General features: G+C 33.8%; 1 protein-coding gene across 1 annotated transcript; it reads right to left on the bottom strand.

The window, feature by feature from the left end:
- Positions 1-12,325: 12,325 nt before the first annotated feature.
- On the bottom strand, positions 12,326-14,401 carry LOC117164010 (uncharacterized). Its single transcript, XM_076627562.1, has 5 exons — positions 13,993-14,401; positions 13,336-13,767; positions 12,961-13,251; positions 12,787-12,877; positions 12,326-12,713 (listed from the first exon to the last, which is right to left on the bottom strand). The coding sequence occupies exons 1-4, from the start codon at positions 14,329-14,331 to the stop codon at positions 12,854-12,856; spliced, it is 1,086 nt and encodes a 361-aa protein (XP_076483677.1). The 5' UTR covers positions 14,332-14,401; the 3' UTR covers positions 12,326-12,713; positions 12,787-12,853.
- Positions 14,402-14,933: the final 532 nt, after the last annotated feature.

Raw genomic sequence — 14,933 nt, 5'->3', positions numbered from 1 at the left:
TTTCTCTCTTTTCTGTTTTGGACTTTCAAACATTTTTCTATGGGAAAAGGTAGAAGAAAAATTAAACGGACACCTTCTAATTTAGTCTCAGTTGCCAAAATATTGAACTTACAGGTAAAAGAAATTCGGTCTATGACTAAATCATCGGTATTGGACGACAAATACGTTGAACAAATACGTTTTAGATTATAATGTATATAATATACAAAGGAAATTATAAAAGTGGGGCAAATAACTAGTAATTACACTTAATAAATTAGATATAGTATACATTAAGAAACATTTTACTTACCTGAAAAACAACATGTCAACTCTAGAAAATAATTTTTAATTTTCGAAATATCAATGTATATGTTTGACATATCAGATCAATATGGCTCCGAAATATGTTACACGGAATTGTTCATTTTCATTTGTTTGTTCCAATAAAAGCGCTAATATCTGGTGAAAAATCCTATGTATTTAGAAATTAACAGAAGTGTTAAGTGAGCTGTTATTTTGCCCGCATTGTATTTCTTACATGTAATGCCTGTTACAGGTTTTATCTTTAAAATAGCAAACTCATTATTTACTCGAGATTTATTCCTAGCGCACGAATATTTTTCAATAGAGCGATGCAAAGTTTTACTGTATCTCGGATCATCACAAGTTAATCAAAATCTTGAGGATTCGATTTCACCTGCTCAAAGTGACTTTTGCAGGCAAAAGAAATTGTTCCTCGGATACTTTAATATTTTTTACTAAATTTCATCAAAAATAGAATTTTATTTGCTAATAGAAGATAACTATGTTTTGGTACTCCTACAGAACAATATCACGACATTCGCTAAAATTACAAATATTGTACAGTATATTCACTACAAGGCTAATTGAAATAGCTTGTAATCCAACATATAAGAATGCTACTTGCAAAGTATTTTTGCTAGTAACAGTTTAAAGTAGAGAGATATTCCTAAAAAATCATATATTTTATACATATATGTACGTAGTATATACAGTGGATATAACTATGTTTCTGAATTTATAAAATAACAATTGTCTTGTAATACGTAAAAATCTCGAGAAGATTTAAATAAAAATTTTGATTATTTGTTTGAAAATAATTTATTATTTGCACTGAAATGTTACATCTCGAATGCACTGTACTTTGTTACGCGATTCGTTCCTGCACAATTTTTTCAGCAAGCTATCTACATAAACAATACATGATAAAAACAAAATTAGGTATATTAGTTCCACCAGTATTTTAATTCAAATTAATAATTTACTGAAGAACATTTATTAACACGTTGACTACCACGACACCCGCATTCGGGTGTCAGCAAAGTTTCTGGTCAGGCCGCGTAACCCATATTCGGGTGTCGCTTATTTGACTACTTGCTAAGGATCGTCGTAGGTATTTGAAAAGATATTTCATAATAATAAAACTGTTGAATTGTTATAAAATAAAAATACGTTGTAATACGTTGTAAATAAAAATTGTTATAAAATAAAAAATATAAAATAAAAATAAAATAAAGAAAAACATTCTATACATAGCTGAGGTTGGTCGGGACAATTTGGACAAGAAGTTGTTGTTTTCTTCAAATTCTTTTGTGCCTTTGTTCGGTCCATTCGACGTCTTTTACTTGCATAACATAGTTTGCACGCGCGTCTAATGCTTCTTCCGGAATCATTTTTCCGAACGGCGATATTGTGCTGACTCTGTCGAAGACAAGGATTCTTCGTATTTTTAGACAACCCTAATAATTTTGCAACTAGTAATTGTCTAAATATTCCAATATTTATATTTTTCCTTGTTGCAATTTTGTGAACCGTCAAAGCGTTTACAACAGAAATTCCCAGAAGGAATTGAATGCCACGTTTTCTGTACCATTTGATTCCTTTTCTAATTGTGGTGGCATAAGAAACCATTTGATCGGAATAATCTATACCACACTTTCCTTCGTTATATTCGACAACAGCTAGCGGTTTTAATGTAGCGAACAAGCGAAACGAAAGATCATTCTTGAGACCACCACTTGAGCGATTCGCATTACTAAAATATCGATAGGAGCACCTAGCAGAGAACGCTTGGTACTGCTGTACGCGTGGCCTGACGCAGATTTTTTTGAAAACACGCGTGGCAGTCAATGTGTTAATAAACTATTAAACTACATGTCGTGAAGAAGTATCCCCTTTATGAACATTTATTAATAGCTCTAGAGTTGATAATATTAGCTTGAGGAAGTTCTGTATGTACGTGTAATTGATAGTACTCGCGTACACCTGTGCGTGTAAAACGTTTCAAGTTAATAAAGAGAACATGATACACGTGGAATAGGTATGAATAAAAATTACAAGAAGCCGGAGAATATTCTAAAACATATGCCATGATAAAATATAAATTGTAAAGAGTTATAGATCATGTTATTATATATTAAAATTATGCTTAACAAGCAGATATTAGCGTAAATATGACGCTGCGTTAATTAAATCCAACAATATTGAGAAAAGAACAAATTGAACAATACCTAGAAATAATTTAGAAAAACACTGTTAGATCAATTTCAAATTGGGTTTTCTTTACTCGATGTCAAACTTAACTCTTATTCGTCTTTTGCATAAACTCTTTTCGTGATATGAAACTTTAGAGTTGACATGCTGCTGGTATTAATTGCACACGCAGAATAAGATTTTCCAAATTGAACCGAAACGATTTAGACAGAAAAATGTAATACTTTCAATACTCATAACAATTATTTATGCATTCCGCATATAAACCTACCGAATATTTATTACTTACTTTTAGCTCAAAAATATTTGATATACTACTACCAAGCAAATATTAGATTGAAGAGGAAATCATACATGAAAGATGTCACTTTTTTTAATAAAAAGTTCGTTCTCATCAAAGTTTCTGGCAATTTATTACATACCTGTATACAAAGTGGATTACTTTGTAACACAACTGGAAAGTAACTTTCTTTAGTAATGATTTGCGTAATAAATTACGCAAAAAGTAAAAAGAAGATTATATTTTAAATCATATTCTAAGAATAACTGTATTTTAAACGTGATTTCAAAAGAATTTTGAATTTAAAAATTCGTCAAAAGTACATACGTACTTACTACTTCGACACGATCTAGGCTAATTATGTGTTCTAATGTTTATACATCTTGATAGTAGCTGTATTCAAAGAGCGCGTCGAATCTTTTTATAGTATTTGCCTTTTGATGTATTAAAAGTATCATTAGAGATACTTTATCTTCTTATTATCGCAAATATGTATAGTTCTGCTCATTGCATCGACAAGTGAACGGATTTTAAGCTTCCTATTCTTTTACATTTTCAATATTTCCAGAGTTATTTGTTTTCAGAATAAAAAAATATTAATTCCTGCCACTTTTGAGAGAAATTGTTTAGAAGTGTATCCTGTTTATCTCGAATCGCTCAAATATATCGGGGAAAAAATGAATGATACAAAAATCGAATGACATCGAAAGGGATATACTATTATATTCGTGTGTATTTACTTTGCGTGTATTGTCTTAACATGAAATCTCTTGCGTGTTAAAATATTTCAGTGGATATCTCCATTTTTTGTTACATAATCACGCAGCTGACGTTCAGACATCTCTAAAATACTAGAAACTTGCGTCTTTCGCACCATCCGCTATCGTAATAGAAACTTTCAAATTCGACAGAGCAATACAAAGCACGCGAAAAGTGACTGACCAAAAAAGAACTGAATGTTTTGACGACATTACGAAACTGCAGCCTTGTATTTCAGCAATATCATACCAGCAATAACAAATTTTGAGAAATATCTTTATGTTCTATTCCTGTGGCGTACTTTGGATAACGCTAATCCCGGCGACACACTAAATTTTGAAATCCATACGACTGATTCTACAGAAGCGGGGATTCTACAGCAGCGATTTCGCTTGCACAGTTGTTCATTTAATTTATGAATTGTAAGAAACCTCAAGTATGTCAGAGGACATAGTGATATTGCTACAAAAGCGACTAGACAAATAGAGAGCTACATGTGATTTTATCGTATTTTTTTAACCCTTTCGCTTCGGCAATCCAGTCCGCCGAAGTACTGTCACTGAACGGAAACGCGCGCCAGAAATACGCACAGTGTGCGTGGCTACTGTATATACGTTTTCCTAAGTCTTAAATAATAATAATTCTTGTAAGAACCGTATACGAAATATCGTTTCACTGTCAATGGATTTAGTAGATTTTTTAGCACGAAACAATATACGATTTTGATGTTGTTTCAAGAACGAGTAACTTAAAGAAGTGATTAATCCAGTATGTCAATAAAATCAAGGGAAAATGTTCTGTCGATAACGAAAAAATATATTAATGACCACAGATAGCATTTGTATATGCATCATTTTTGTCAAATTTTGTCTTCCAAACACAACTTTTTAATATTCCTATTTTATCTACTTTTGCTAAAATACATTAAACACATTTCAATACTAAACTAAAGATCTTTAAACTTAAAAATGACTTTTGCTTATTCCCATGTCACAAACAATTGGCTTTAATAATTATCGATCAATACTCTCTTATTCGTAAGCACATCAGCATATTCGATCCATGCAAATTCACGTAAAATGTTACTACTTCCTGCCTTTCGTTACATGTATCTTAATAAATTGTATCTTATTAAATCTTAATAAATATGAGTCTTAATAAAAAGAAGTTACTTTTTACGTAGACCAAACCTAGTTCTATTATTAAGCGCGTAAGCAGATAAGATGAAGATCAAATAGAGGCAAAGCTAAAAAATAACGACTATATATTTTCATGTTTCAGCGTTGAAAACTTATGTGGGTGAAACGCTAGAATTGACTGGAGTTCTTCGACAAGAAATGGGCACTTGTCTTTGCATAGACAGCAACAATGTGCCTCCGACAGTCAGCAAACGTTACTCTCTACAAGTTCACTGTATGTATTATTAAGCGCTTATCATAGAGTTATTATACAAATATATTTGCAATTATCATTCTTATATATTATACAAGGTGAATCAGAACACGTGGAAAATATGGCAGAGGTTGATTCTGAATACTGAAATAAGAAGAAAATTTTATATAACATAATATGCCTAATATGACCATACGTTCCGCTTATAGCTTATTTTGCGATGCTAAACATTACACAGATGAACGATTTCTTGGAAAATAGATAAATCGTGCTGGCCTTATTTCCGGACCAATACGCTCTTCGGATCCGAATCCGTTCGATTATTAAATACGGGGGCGTTTAAAATCTCTTACTTATAAAACGTTAGTTGACGTGACGATCAAAATTTTCGACAAATTCGTGTAAGCTGTTCGAACAAGATGGACGATCTATGACGCGACGCATTCGCGTTTCCGTAGAAACTGGAACTGATCGATTCGAGTAATTTCTCTAAAGATAGGTAAGAAAGTACTGTGACACAAAGCAAGCGTCTACTCGAAAACGTTTATACGAAATTTTCTTCTTATTTTAATGCGCTGAATCAGCCCCTGCTTGCCTGGAAGCCGTACTTTCCACATGTCTCGAACTCTATCATACCGATCCACTAGGTAAACAAAATAAAAGCCTGCCAAGCACTGTGGCGGCACGGGCCACGGAACTTTTCAACGGCTCCGGATGCAAAGCGCGACGCCGCCAAAGCGCAACACCGACGTGCCCAATGTACCATCGATATCTTCACACTCTTTCCGCCGAATTCTCGGAAGAGCATACAGCTCGGAAGAGCTACGATATCGATGGGCTACGAAGGGAAGAATCTGCGCGATCCGAAACAAAAGCACAGGCAGTCTGTCTTACGCCATTAAATGCGTAACTCCTCGGTATTATTTGCATAGCAACGCGTCGAATGATCTCTCGGTGTCTATCGTTATTTGTTAGTTGTTACCAATTGTCTGTTAAGTGTAATTGTTAATTGTTAATTGTTAACTCTGATTGTTGATTAGTTCTAAATAAGCTATTGTTCGTTAAAAACACCAAGAGTAGTTCCTTACGCACCTATCACCATACCACCTCAGCACGAACGCCGTATAGATTGTTTTCACCTGTTCGATTCGTGCTAGATTTGACTAAAATACTCATGCGAAGTTATTGAACATATAAAATCCGAATTAACATCCAGTTTTCAACAACCTGTCTAAAGATACCGCTCACAAACAAGCTATCATTTCTTGAAACAAATATATAAGATTTATTTACGTTATCAATTTTGTCGTGTGTCGAAATACAGCCCACTCAAAACATTCTATGGACCAAACGAAAAAATTGTTGACATTGATTGTCAACAAGTCCTACAAACTAGGATCTTTCATATTTCTTTCGCTTTTGATAATTAGACACAACCTCCCGCTAGCCGATGAGTCATTCTGCTATATTTGGCTTATCCTTTGTTATTATACAAATTACTGCCATTGTTCACGGCTGATCTACTAATTCGTTTGGTGACTAGACACTACGTTAGATATTTTAATCAAATAAACTCATAATTGTATCGATAAAATACTTCCTATCAGTACAATATATGATCCAAAATTTAAACATCCTGCTTCAGGGCGACATATCCAGTGAATTAACGGCGCCTGAACAATCCCTTAAAACGGGTAAATCTATAACTTTATTATCTAATTTCAACCTAATATCCACAAACTGATCAACATAATTTCACTATGCCCAAAAAGAATCGCCTTGCAAATGATATCGATATTTACGACATTTCTTTGCTATATTAATATAGTATTATTTGTTATAGATCCAGACCACCGACCTCGACCAGGGCTATCAAAATTCGCCTTCGTCATGGCCAATAACCAATATAATATTAACTACGATGGAAACTGTCATTGTCAATTTAACACTAGCTATCGCTGCTATAATACGAATAGCCTGTATACATATTAAATAAACTGTAATAAATAACTTATTATTTTTAAATACACCCTGTCTTATTTATCTACACCTTCCTTTGTCTTACGTCCACCCTGACCTACGCATTGTCACGTAAAATTCGTGATAAAAAAGGATTTTTGCAATCCACTAGCGATAAAAAGTTCGCGTACAAGGTAAATAGCGGGCAAAAGAACGGTATAAAGCATAGAGTGTAGAGTATAGTAGCATTGCAGAAAAAGAAAAATCAACAGCTTGCTCGGTCATTGCGCAGCAACAGATCGAGCAACGATACAAATGATCATGGAAGTGCGTTTCTGCTTCCCGGTCTGTTCGAACTATGACGATTTGTCTTTCTGATTTTTCCGACTCGACCGTTGCACCGTTCACTCGACCATCGACCATAAATTGTTTCGAATTTTCTAGAGAACGGACACTTGAAACTACGTGCTTGCGGTACATTCGATAGCCAGAACAGAGGGATCCTTCGTGAGCCTGTTTTCGTCCTGCGAGACGAGCAAATTATTAGAAATTTCCTGATGCAATTGTACGCGGTTTTATGCAACTTTGATTATACACGTGAACGATATTTGGCACAGAGGAGTAACATTTTCGGGGTAACATTTGCGCACTAATAGGTTCCCACGTAGCTAAAATAAAGCAAAAGTTGCGCGAAATTAACGGATGACAATTGAGAAATTTCTTGGGTGATCTACGTTTATTACGAAATGGTTGGATGCGAGAATCGATATCTGGTAGCATCTAAGTTGTCCGAGAGAGTTTCACGATAAAGGAACAGATCTCTGCCGATACTCTCTATCCGACTATCGTAGCAGATTTGCGTACTTTTGCAAGGTTCTCCAAATTAATACAAATTTCTAACTACCGTAACATCGAGATATTATACATCGTAAGGCAAAGTTAAGGAGAGTGGCGATGACCTCGGAAACGCGAAAAATATCTCAGAAGATAGAATTTTGGTGGCGCGAAGGACAAATGTTCGCGATGGTTTTTGCCAATAGCGATTCTGATTCTCCCTTGACGTGTCTGCTCGGCGCCACTTCCGGCATCGTGACAACCACCGTAAGCCCTAGGACACCCTTACAGCCTCCTTTACATCGCATATGCCCTTCTCGCTGTTGATGAAAATCCAATTTGTGAAATTAGACGTTTGCTCGCTTTGAGACAAAGTAAACCGCGTTTCTCACAGGTGTTCGGCAGATGGCGATGATGAGATATATAGTGCAACAAAGTGAAATTTTACGCGCGTAAATCTAACAGGATTATAATGTAACAGAAGCACAACAAAGAGGAAACTTGTGATGAAAAAGGAAGAATATATTACCAAGGAAACTCTTTTGCTCCATTTTCTTTCGTAGAATTATATTTCACTTGCGAGTATTATAGCAGGTCTGCCTTTGATACAAAAATCATAAAAGGTTTACGTATCTGCACGTATATTTACGCTGTATGAACGACACTCGAGTATTACACGCATGCATTATCGACAAATAGATCCACGTTCGAGATAAGAGTTCCTCTTTGATACTTTCTTATGGTATAAATAACGAGAAATTATCAGGAAGTATGTTACAGTGAAACTGCTCGTACTTCGTTACTTTTACTCGCATGTATGACACCTACAACGATATTCTTTGTTGAATCAATAAATAAAAGCGCTCCCCAGCGTACATACAAGACTAGATCTTGAAATATAAGAATCGACGTAACAATAAGACTAAAAAAGTTCGAAATGAAAGTAATTATGTATATTCGATATATCTTTGGTAATCATTTCTTTAATCTCCTTCTTTGATCCAGTATCCATATTTAAAATCTACGAATAAATGATATATATTTAATATATACATTAAACTATACTTTTTAATAATACATACCATAATTTAATATTATGGTTGAAATTATGACGTATATAGCAATTAATACATACACATGTGTTTAGTTCTATTAACTTAGAAGCACATGTAAATTAAAAAAAATATATATATATATGAAACAATAATAAAATAATGAAGTAACATTGAGAATAGAATCTAGTTTAATTACACATATATACCCTTTTAATAATTCCGTTCTTATAAATTTTATTAAATTTACAGTGAAGCTTACAATTACACTAATGCCAATGAATATTAACGTATGCGTTTATTATTACACTAAATAAAAATGAAAGTAATGCAATGAAAAATACAATATACCTTAATGGAAATAAAATAAGTAAATAGCGAAGTATTTATTAATATTATTATATAGCATTATATTATATTATTATAATATTTATTAATATTTACTTACCTTTTACGTTTGCACAAAAACTATAAAATTTTAAATATAAAGAGAGATTTATAACAGAGATAAAGCAAGTCACAGAAATTAGTGTCTTTCAATGGCAAAAATGCGTTAAAGGAAGTGAAACGATAATCTCCGTCTCGCGTCACAAGCGGAACTGTGTCAGTTTTGCTCCTTGAAAGTACACGTAGCGGTACATGAGCTAGAGAACATTTCAAATCATGTTGTTGTTTTTTTGCTTCGGAGTATCAAGATCGTGAGGACATACATAATATATTAATAAATAAACTCCGGGCAAAACAATGTCGCCGTTACGTTACCGTCGAACCGTCGAACAAAGACGAATTTGAATTCTCCGACTCTCCCCCGATCTGTTTATACTATACCAGTTTAAACGGACGCAATCGTAAGGAGTTCACGAGAGTTATGGATCAGTATCTACGAGTATCTACCGTCTTTGCGAACATTATCTATAATTATTTATTTAATCATTTGAAAATATACTTGAAGGTTTCAACAACGAGCAATCTTGTCTAATAAATCTCACGATCAACCATCCTCTACACACAAGTCCTCTGAAAACATAACGACTTTTCAGTTCAATTTGAATCGTTGCGTTCAACGCCATCAGGGTGTCCTGCATAACGCGGGCATCCGACTAGGTGCTGATACCACATACAAGAACAAATCGAATATGTGAAATAAAGCTTTTTAGCTTAAGGTCCCGTTTTGAAAAAAATACAGTTTGAACGTGTTCGGTTGGCAATTGGCTTAATACACGCGTATGATAAATAATAAGATTTATTACATGATTTTACAAAATTTGTTAAAATTGATTAAGAAGTTACTTTCAAGAAGTAATATTTACATAATTGTAAATTGAACCCTATGTTTAACAAAATTAGGCATTCTTAAGTATTTGTTATTGTAAATTACTATTATGCTTCGCCAAGTGTGATTGGCTATTTCTGGAACACAGCGTCCATCGATGTCTTCAATGAAAGAACATAAGTTTAATAACCTAACTTATCGACGAAATAAATCCCTGGCCCCCGGGTACCGTGTTAGGAAGCTTCCGTGGTAATTCTTTTAAAAGCAATTAACGAGTGATCTGTTCGCGAATTATTGTATTGTATTATATATTATGTGGCATCATGATATCATAAGAAATACAAGTCACTATGATTTCTTCGTACTATTTCACAGATGGAGTGTGCAAATTTGACTTTACAATGAACAAAGTCAAACGTGACAATGACAAAATTGTATGTGGCAAAACTGGATACCTCAATGTTATACAGTGTGTCAAGAAAGTGTTTGTTGTCATCTTATGTCTTTGGGAGGTAATTCTACACCTTCGGATTTGCGAAGATCTGTTGAAAAAGAGGATCACAAAATTGACCTCGAGCATTCTATTGCACGTATTGCGTGTTTGTGCGCGTATTTATCCATCGATGTATTGCAAAGAACAGTTTGTCCAATAGGGGTTTCACACGCAGCAGTGGGAAAAATAATACTCTCACCCTGAGAGAATTGACCGGCGAGGGCGCGGCAGAGGCCATGGAAGCGCTTCGGTGAGGTGCGCTAGGTCCGTCGCAAATCTGCCCGGCAGGGGAACCGGATTGTCTGGCACGGCGGCTCCGGCGACGAGGCGCGGTGTAACGTGGCCGCATATCGCTCCATTAGGGGGTGTATTGAGCGCGGAGGGGGTGTATCCCTCACACCAGTTCCCGGGCTCCTCTAGATCGCTGCCGGGACGGTCATCGTGGAGGTTTTAGTCCGTTGGCGTCTGCCACTACCACGCCGCTTTTTCCCAGAAGCGACCTGGTGTCCGTGCGGATTTCCTCCACGTTAATAAAAAAAAAAAAAAAAAAAAGTGGGAAAAATAATACGCCAAAAAGGTGTACGTTATAAGGTTCGCCGTGTGCGAAATTATGTCGTTTGACGAATATTCGATGGTTAGCCGCTAAGAAAATTATAACGCAATCCTTGGAAATATCTTGTTTACGGATGAGAGCGATTCTTCCGATAGCAATATTCTCGATCGTCAGACTGCCAGGATTTAGGCTTGTGAAAGTTCTCACATTATGATACAATGATACAGAGATTCAAGCAGGCTCGAGCAAGTTTGATTTATTATTATATTATTTATATATATATATATATAAATAATATAATATATATTATATATATATATATATATATATATATATGTCGGGTTAACATTAGAATTTAAGGCGTGTAACGATTCTTCGTTTGAATTAGCTATCGTTTTATGAAACAGAGATTATATTTACGCGAATATACAAGATTTTACAAAATATTATGAGTATTGAGTTTAATGAATGATAAGATTAACAAATGATAAGATTAACAAATGATAAGTTTAACTAATGATTCCAAACGAATCCACGGTCAACGGGATAACTCTTTATTATGCGTAGAATAATTTTAAACACAAAATACAATTGCTGAGACACTCGGTAAATTGCTCGATGTATCACTTTCCAAGGCGATCACACGAATGAATATCTGATGAAAATCTTTTTCGCTATACGACTGCATTTGTTTGTTATATGCTCGCTGGAGACATCGAGAAGGTTCCAATCGTTGTTGCTAGGCAATTTCTGTCAAAAGTTTGTTCTATACTCTTTGGAAACATCGAGAACGATCCAAACGCCGATACTAGGCAGACTTTTGCAGGCAAAAGAAATTGTTCCTCGGATACTTTAATATTTTTTACTAAATTTTATCAAAAATAGAATTTTATTTGCTAATAGAAGATAACTATGTTTTGGTACCGCCGCTTCGAGCTTTTTACAATCCACTAGCGATAAAAAGTTCGCGTACAAGGTAACTAGCGGGCAAAAGAACGGTATAAAGCATAGAGTATAGAGTATATTAGCGTATCTCGCTTAGCGTAGCTAAGCATAGAGTATCTCGCGAATTATTACACAACAGTGATAATAAGGCAAATCTAATAAAATTTACTTCTCATTAAAAAGTCGTACCAAAACAATTATTTATTAATTGGTTTATTTATTAATTCTTAAGAAGATACATATAAATACGAAAAAATGGTAAAATTTGAGTAGTATAATAAAAGTAATATATGCCTATGATCATTCTAAAGTATAAAAAGTGAAATAGTCTTACGTTCATTGGTATATTTTAAGAACACATACATCTTTTAACGATAGTTGCAATGTAACATCATTTTTATATTACACGCAAGGTATGGCAAGTATTCCTGCTCTAAGGCACAATTTGAAATCAACAACATTCAGTTTAACAAATTATAACTTCTATTCGTTTTCCATCATGGAATAACGCGGTGGTGTCTTCCATATTGCACTGGACGTGCGTTGTAATCTACTCCTATCTATATTTTCAAACATTTCAGTTAAATCTGGTGTGCACATTCTTCTATCAAAGAATTTATAGACTGCTTTCTTCGGAATTTATCGTTGCATTGCAAGTTCATTTTCGCGTATGTACGCTAAAATTGATAAAAATTCCAGTACTCCATGCATTATAATGTTTATTAACTCATTAAGTAAAACAACACTTACATTGCGCCTAATGTGGAATTGTACGACTTGGTCTGGCTTCATCGTCCGATGTGTCGTCGTCAGGTCGTCAGGTGGATCTTACTGTTTGGAGCTATATTTTGGATAAAATATCGAATGAATAATAGCTTGTGTTTTTATAACAGAAGAATACTTTGATACTGTTTGTAATGTTACCTGCAATGTCATCATCCGAGTCTCCTTCTTTTGTTTCGCTAATAAGATTTTTTTTGCTTTTTCGACAGATCTTCGTGCCAGTTTTTGAACAATGGCTTTTTCTGAAATTTTTTCTTTTTCAAAGGCCTCGATTCTCCTTCTTACGGGCACATTTTTCTTCATTTCATTTTGAATGTCCTGTTTCGTCATGTTTCTATTAGACATTTCCCTTTCACGGGATGGCTCATCTTCTGCGAATAATTCTTCGAACTCGGTGAGTCCAATCGCTTGATTCAGCTGCTGAACCTCCTCCTGCAGAGTTATTGGCGACCGTGATGTAAATTTAGGTTCATTATTTTTTCCTGTACTACTAGCCAAGTTTCTATTAATTACTACCGTTTCGTTTGATTTTATTGGTGATAAAGGTTCTACAATTGCGGTAGCGTCCATCATCTTCTGCGTATAAGTAGAATTGATGTCCATCGTGGAATTCATAAGAGGAGTAAATTTCTCAAGTGCATCCTCACACATTGAAGGATCTTCAATATCATTTCTTGCTGACGGAATTACTGTATCATCAATAATATTAGAATATTTACCCTTCGTGTTTTCACTCCGTGAAAAAGTTCTCTTTATATTACTATCTCTTGTTGTCATTGAAGACTTTAATGGTTCAATCCTTTCTGGCTGTATTGCATCTTCTTTTGAAATTGTTTCGCTTAAAACATTCTTTTTTGTTTTACTATGTTTTGTAGGACCTTTTGTGTTTTTTTCATCTGAACTACTTCTAGCACTTTCCTTTTTTTTAGGTCGGCCTCCACGTTTCCTCTAAAAATTTAGAATATATTTAACAACGTTATAGTAGTATTTATATACACAATGTACATACAATTATATAAGCAATTAGATTTTGACGTATTAATTAACCGATATCAAACATTATTGGGTACTACATATAAGGGTTAGTATTGATTAGTAACATAAGATAAGATAAGATTAGTAACATAAGATTAAAAGTATTAAATTTCATCATAATATGACACAAACATTTACATTACTGTCATCATCAAGAGATAGCCTTCGTAATTTTGTAACAAGTGACGTTGACTGCTGCTTTTTAATATTAATTGCAGCTTTTATTGCAGCCTTTCTTTTTGTTCGGTCAATTGTTGTTTCCAGCACATCCCCAGTTTTTACATCTTTATTTTCTGTTTTATCATGTACTGCTGAATCTGTTACTGTATTATCAGTATTGATAATATCATTTTCTGGGATAGTCTCTTTACGGCGACAACCTTTTTCCTTCAAAACTTTCGGCCTCTTTGTAGTTGAAGGGCCAGGGACTGATTTGGTAATCATTTCATTAATCTCCTTCTTTGATCCAGTATCCATATTTAAAATCTACGAATAAATGATATGTATTTAATATATACATTAAACTATACTTTTTAATAATACATACCATAATTTAATATTATGGTTGAAATTATGACGTATATAGCAATTAATACATACACATGTGTTTAGTTCTATTAACTTAGAAGCACATGTAAATTAAAAAAAAAATATATATATATGAAACAATAATAAAATAATGAAGTAACATTGAGAATAGAATCTAGTTTAATTACACATATATACCCTTTTAACAATTCCGTTCTTATAAATTTTATTAAATTTACAGTGAAGCTTACAATTACACTAATGCCAATGAATATTAACGTATGCGTTTATTATTACACTAAATAAAAATGAAAGTAATGCAATGAAAAATACAATACACTTTAATGGAAATAAAATAAGTAAATAGCAAAGTATTTATTAATATTATTATATAGCATTATATTATATTATTATAATATTTATTAATATTTACTTACGTTTTACGTTTGCACAAAAACTATAAAATTTTAAATATAAAGAGAGATTTATAACAGAGATAAAGCAAGTCACAGAAATTAGTGTCTTTCAATGGCAAAAATGCGTTAAAGAAA

This window comes from Bombus vancouverensis, unplaced genomic scaffold (assembly GCF_051014615.1).
Source record: "Bombus vancouverensis nearcticus unplaced genomic scaffold, iyBomVanc1_principal scaffold0073, whole genome shotgun sequence".
Classification (NCBI taxonomy): domain Eukaryota; kingdom Metazoa; phylum Arthropoda; class Insecta; order Hymenoptera; family Apidae; genus Bombus; species Bombus vancouverensis.
This window is presented reverse-complemented; position numbering and strand designations above follow the sequence as displayed.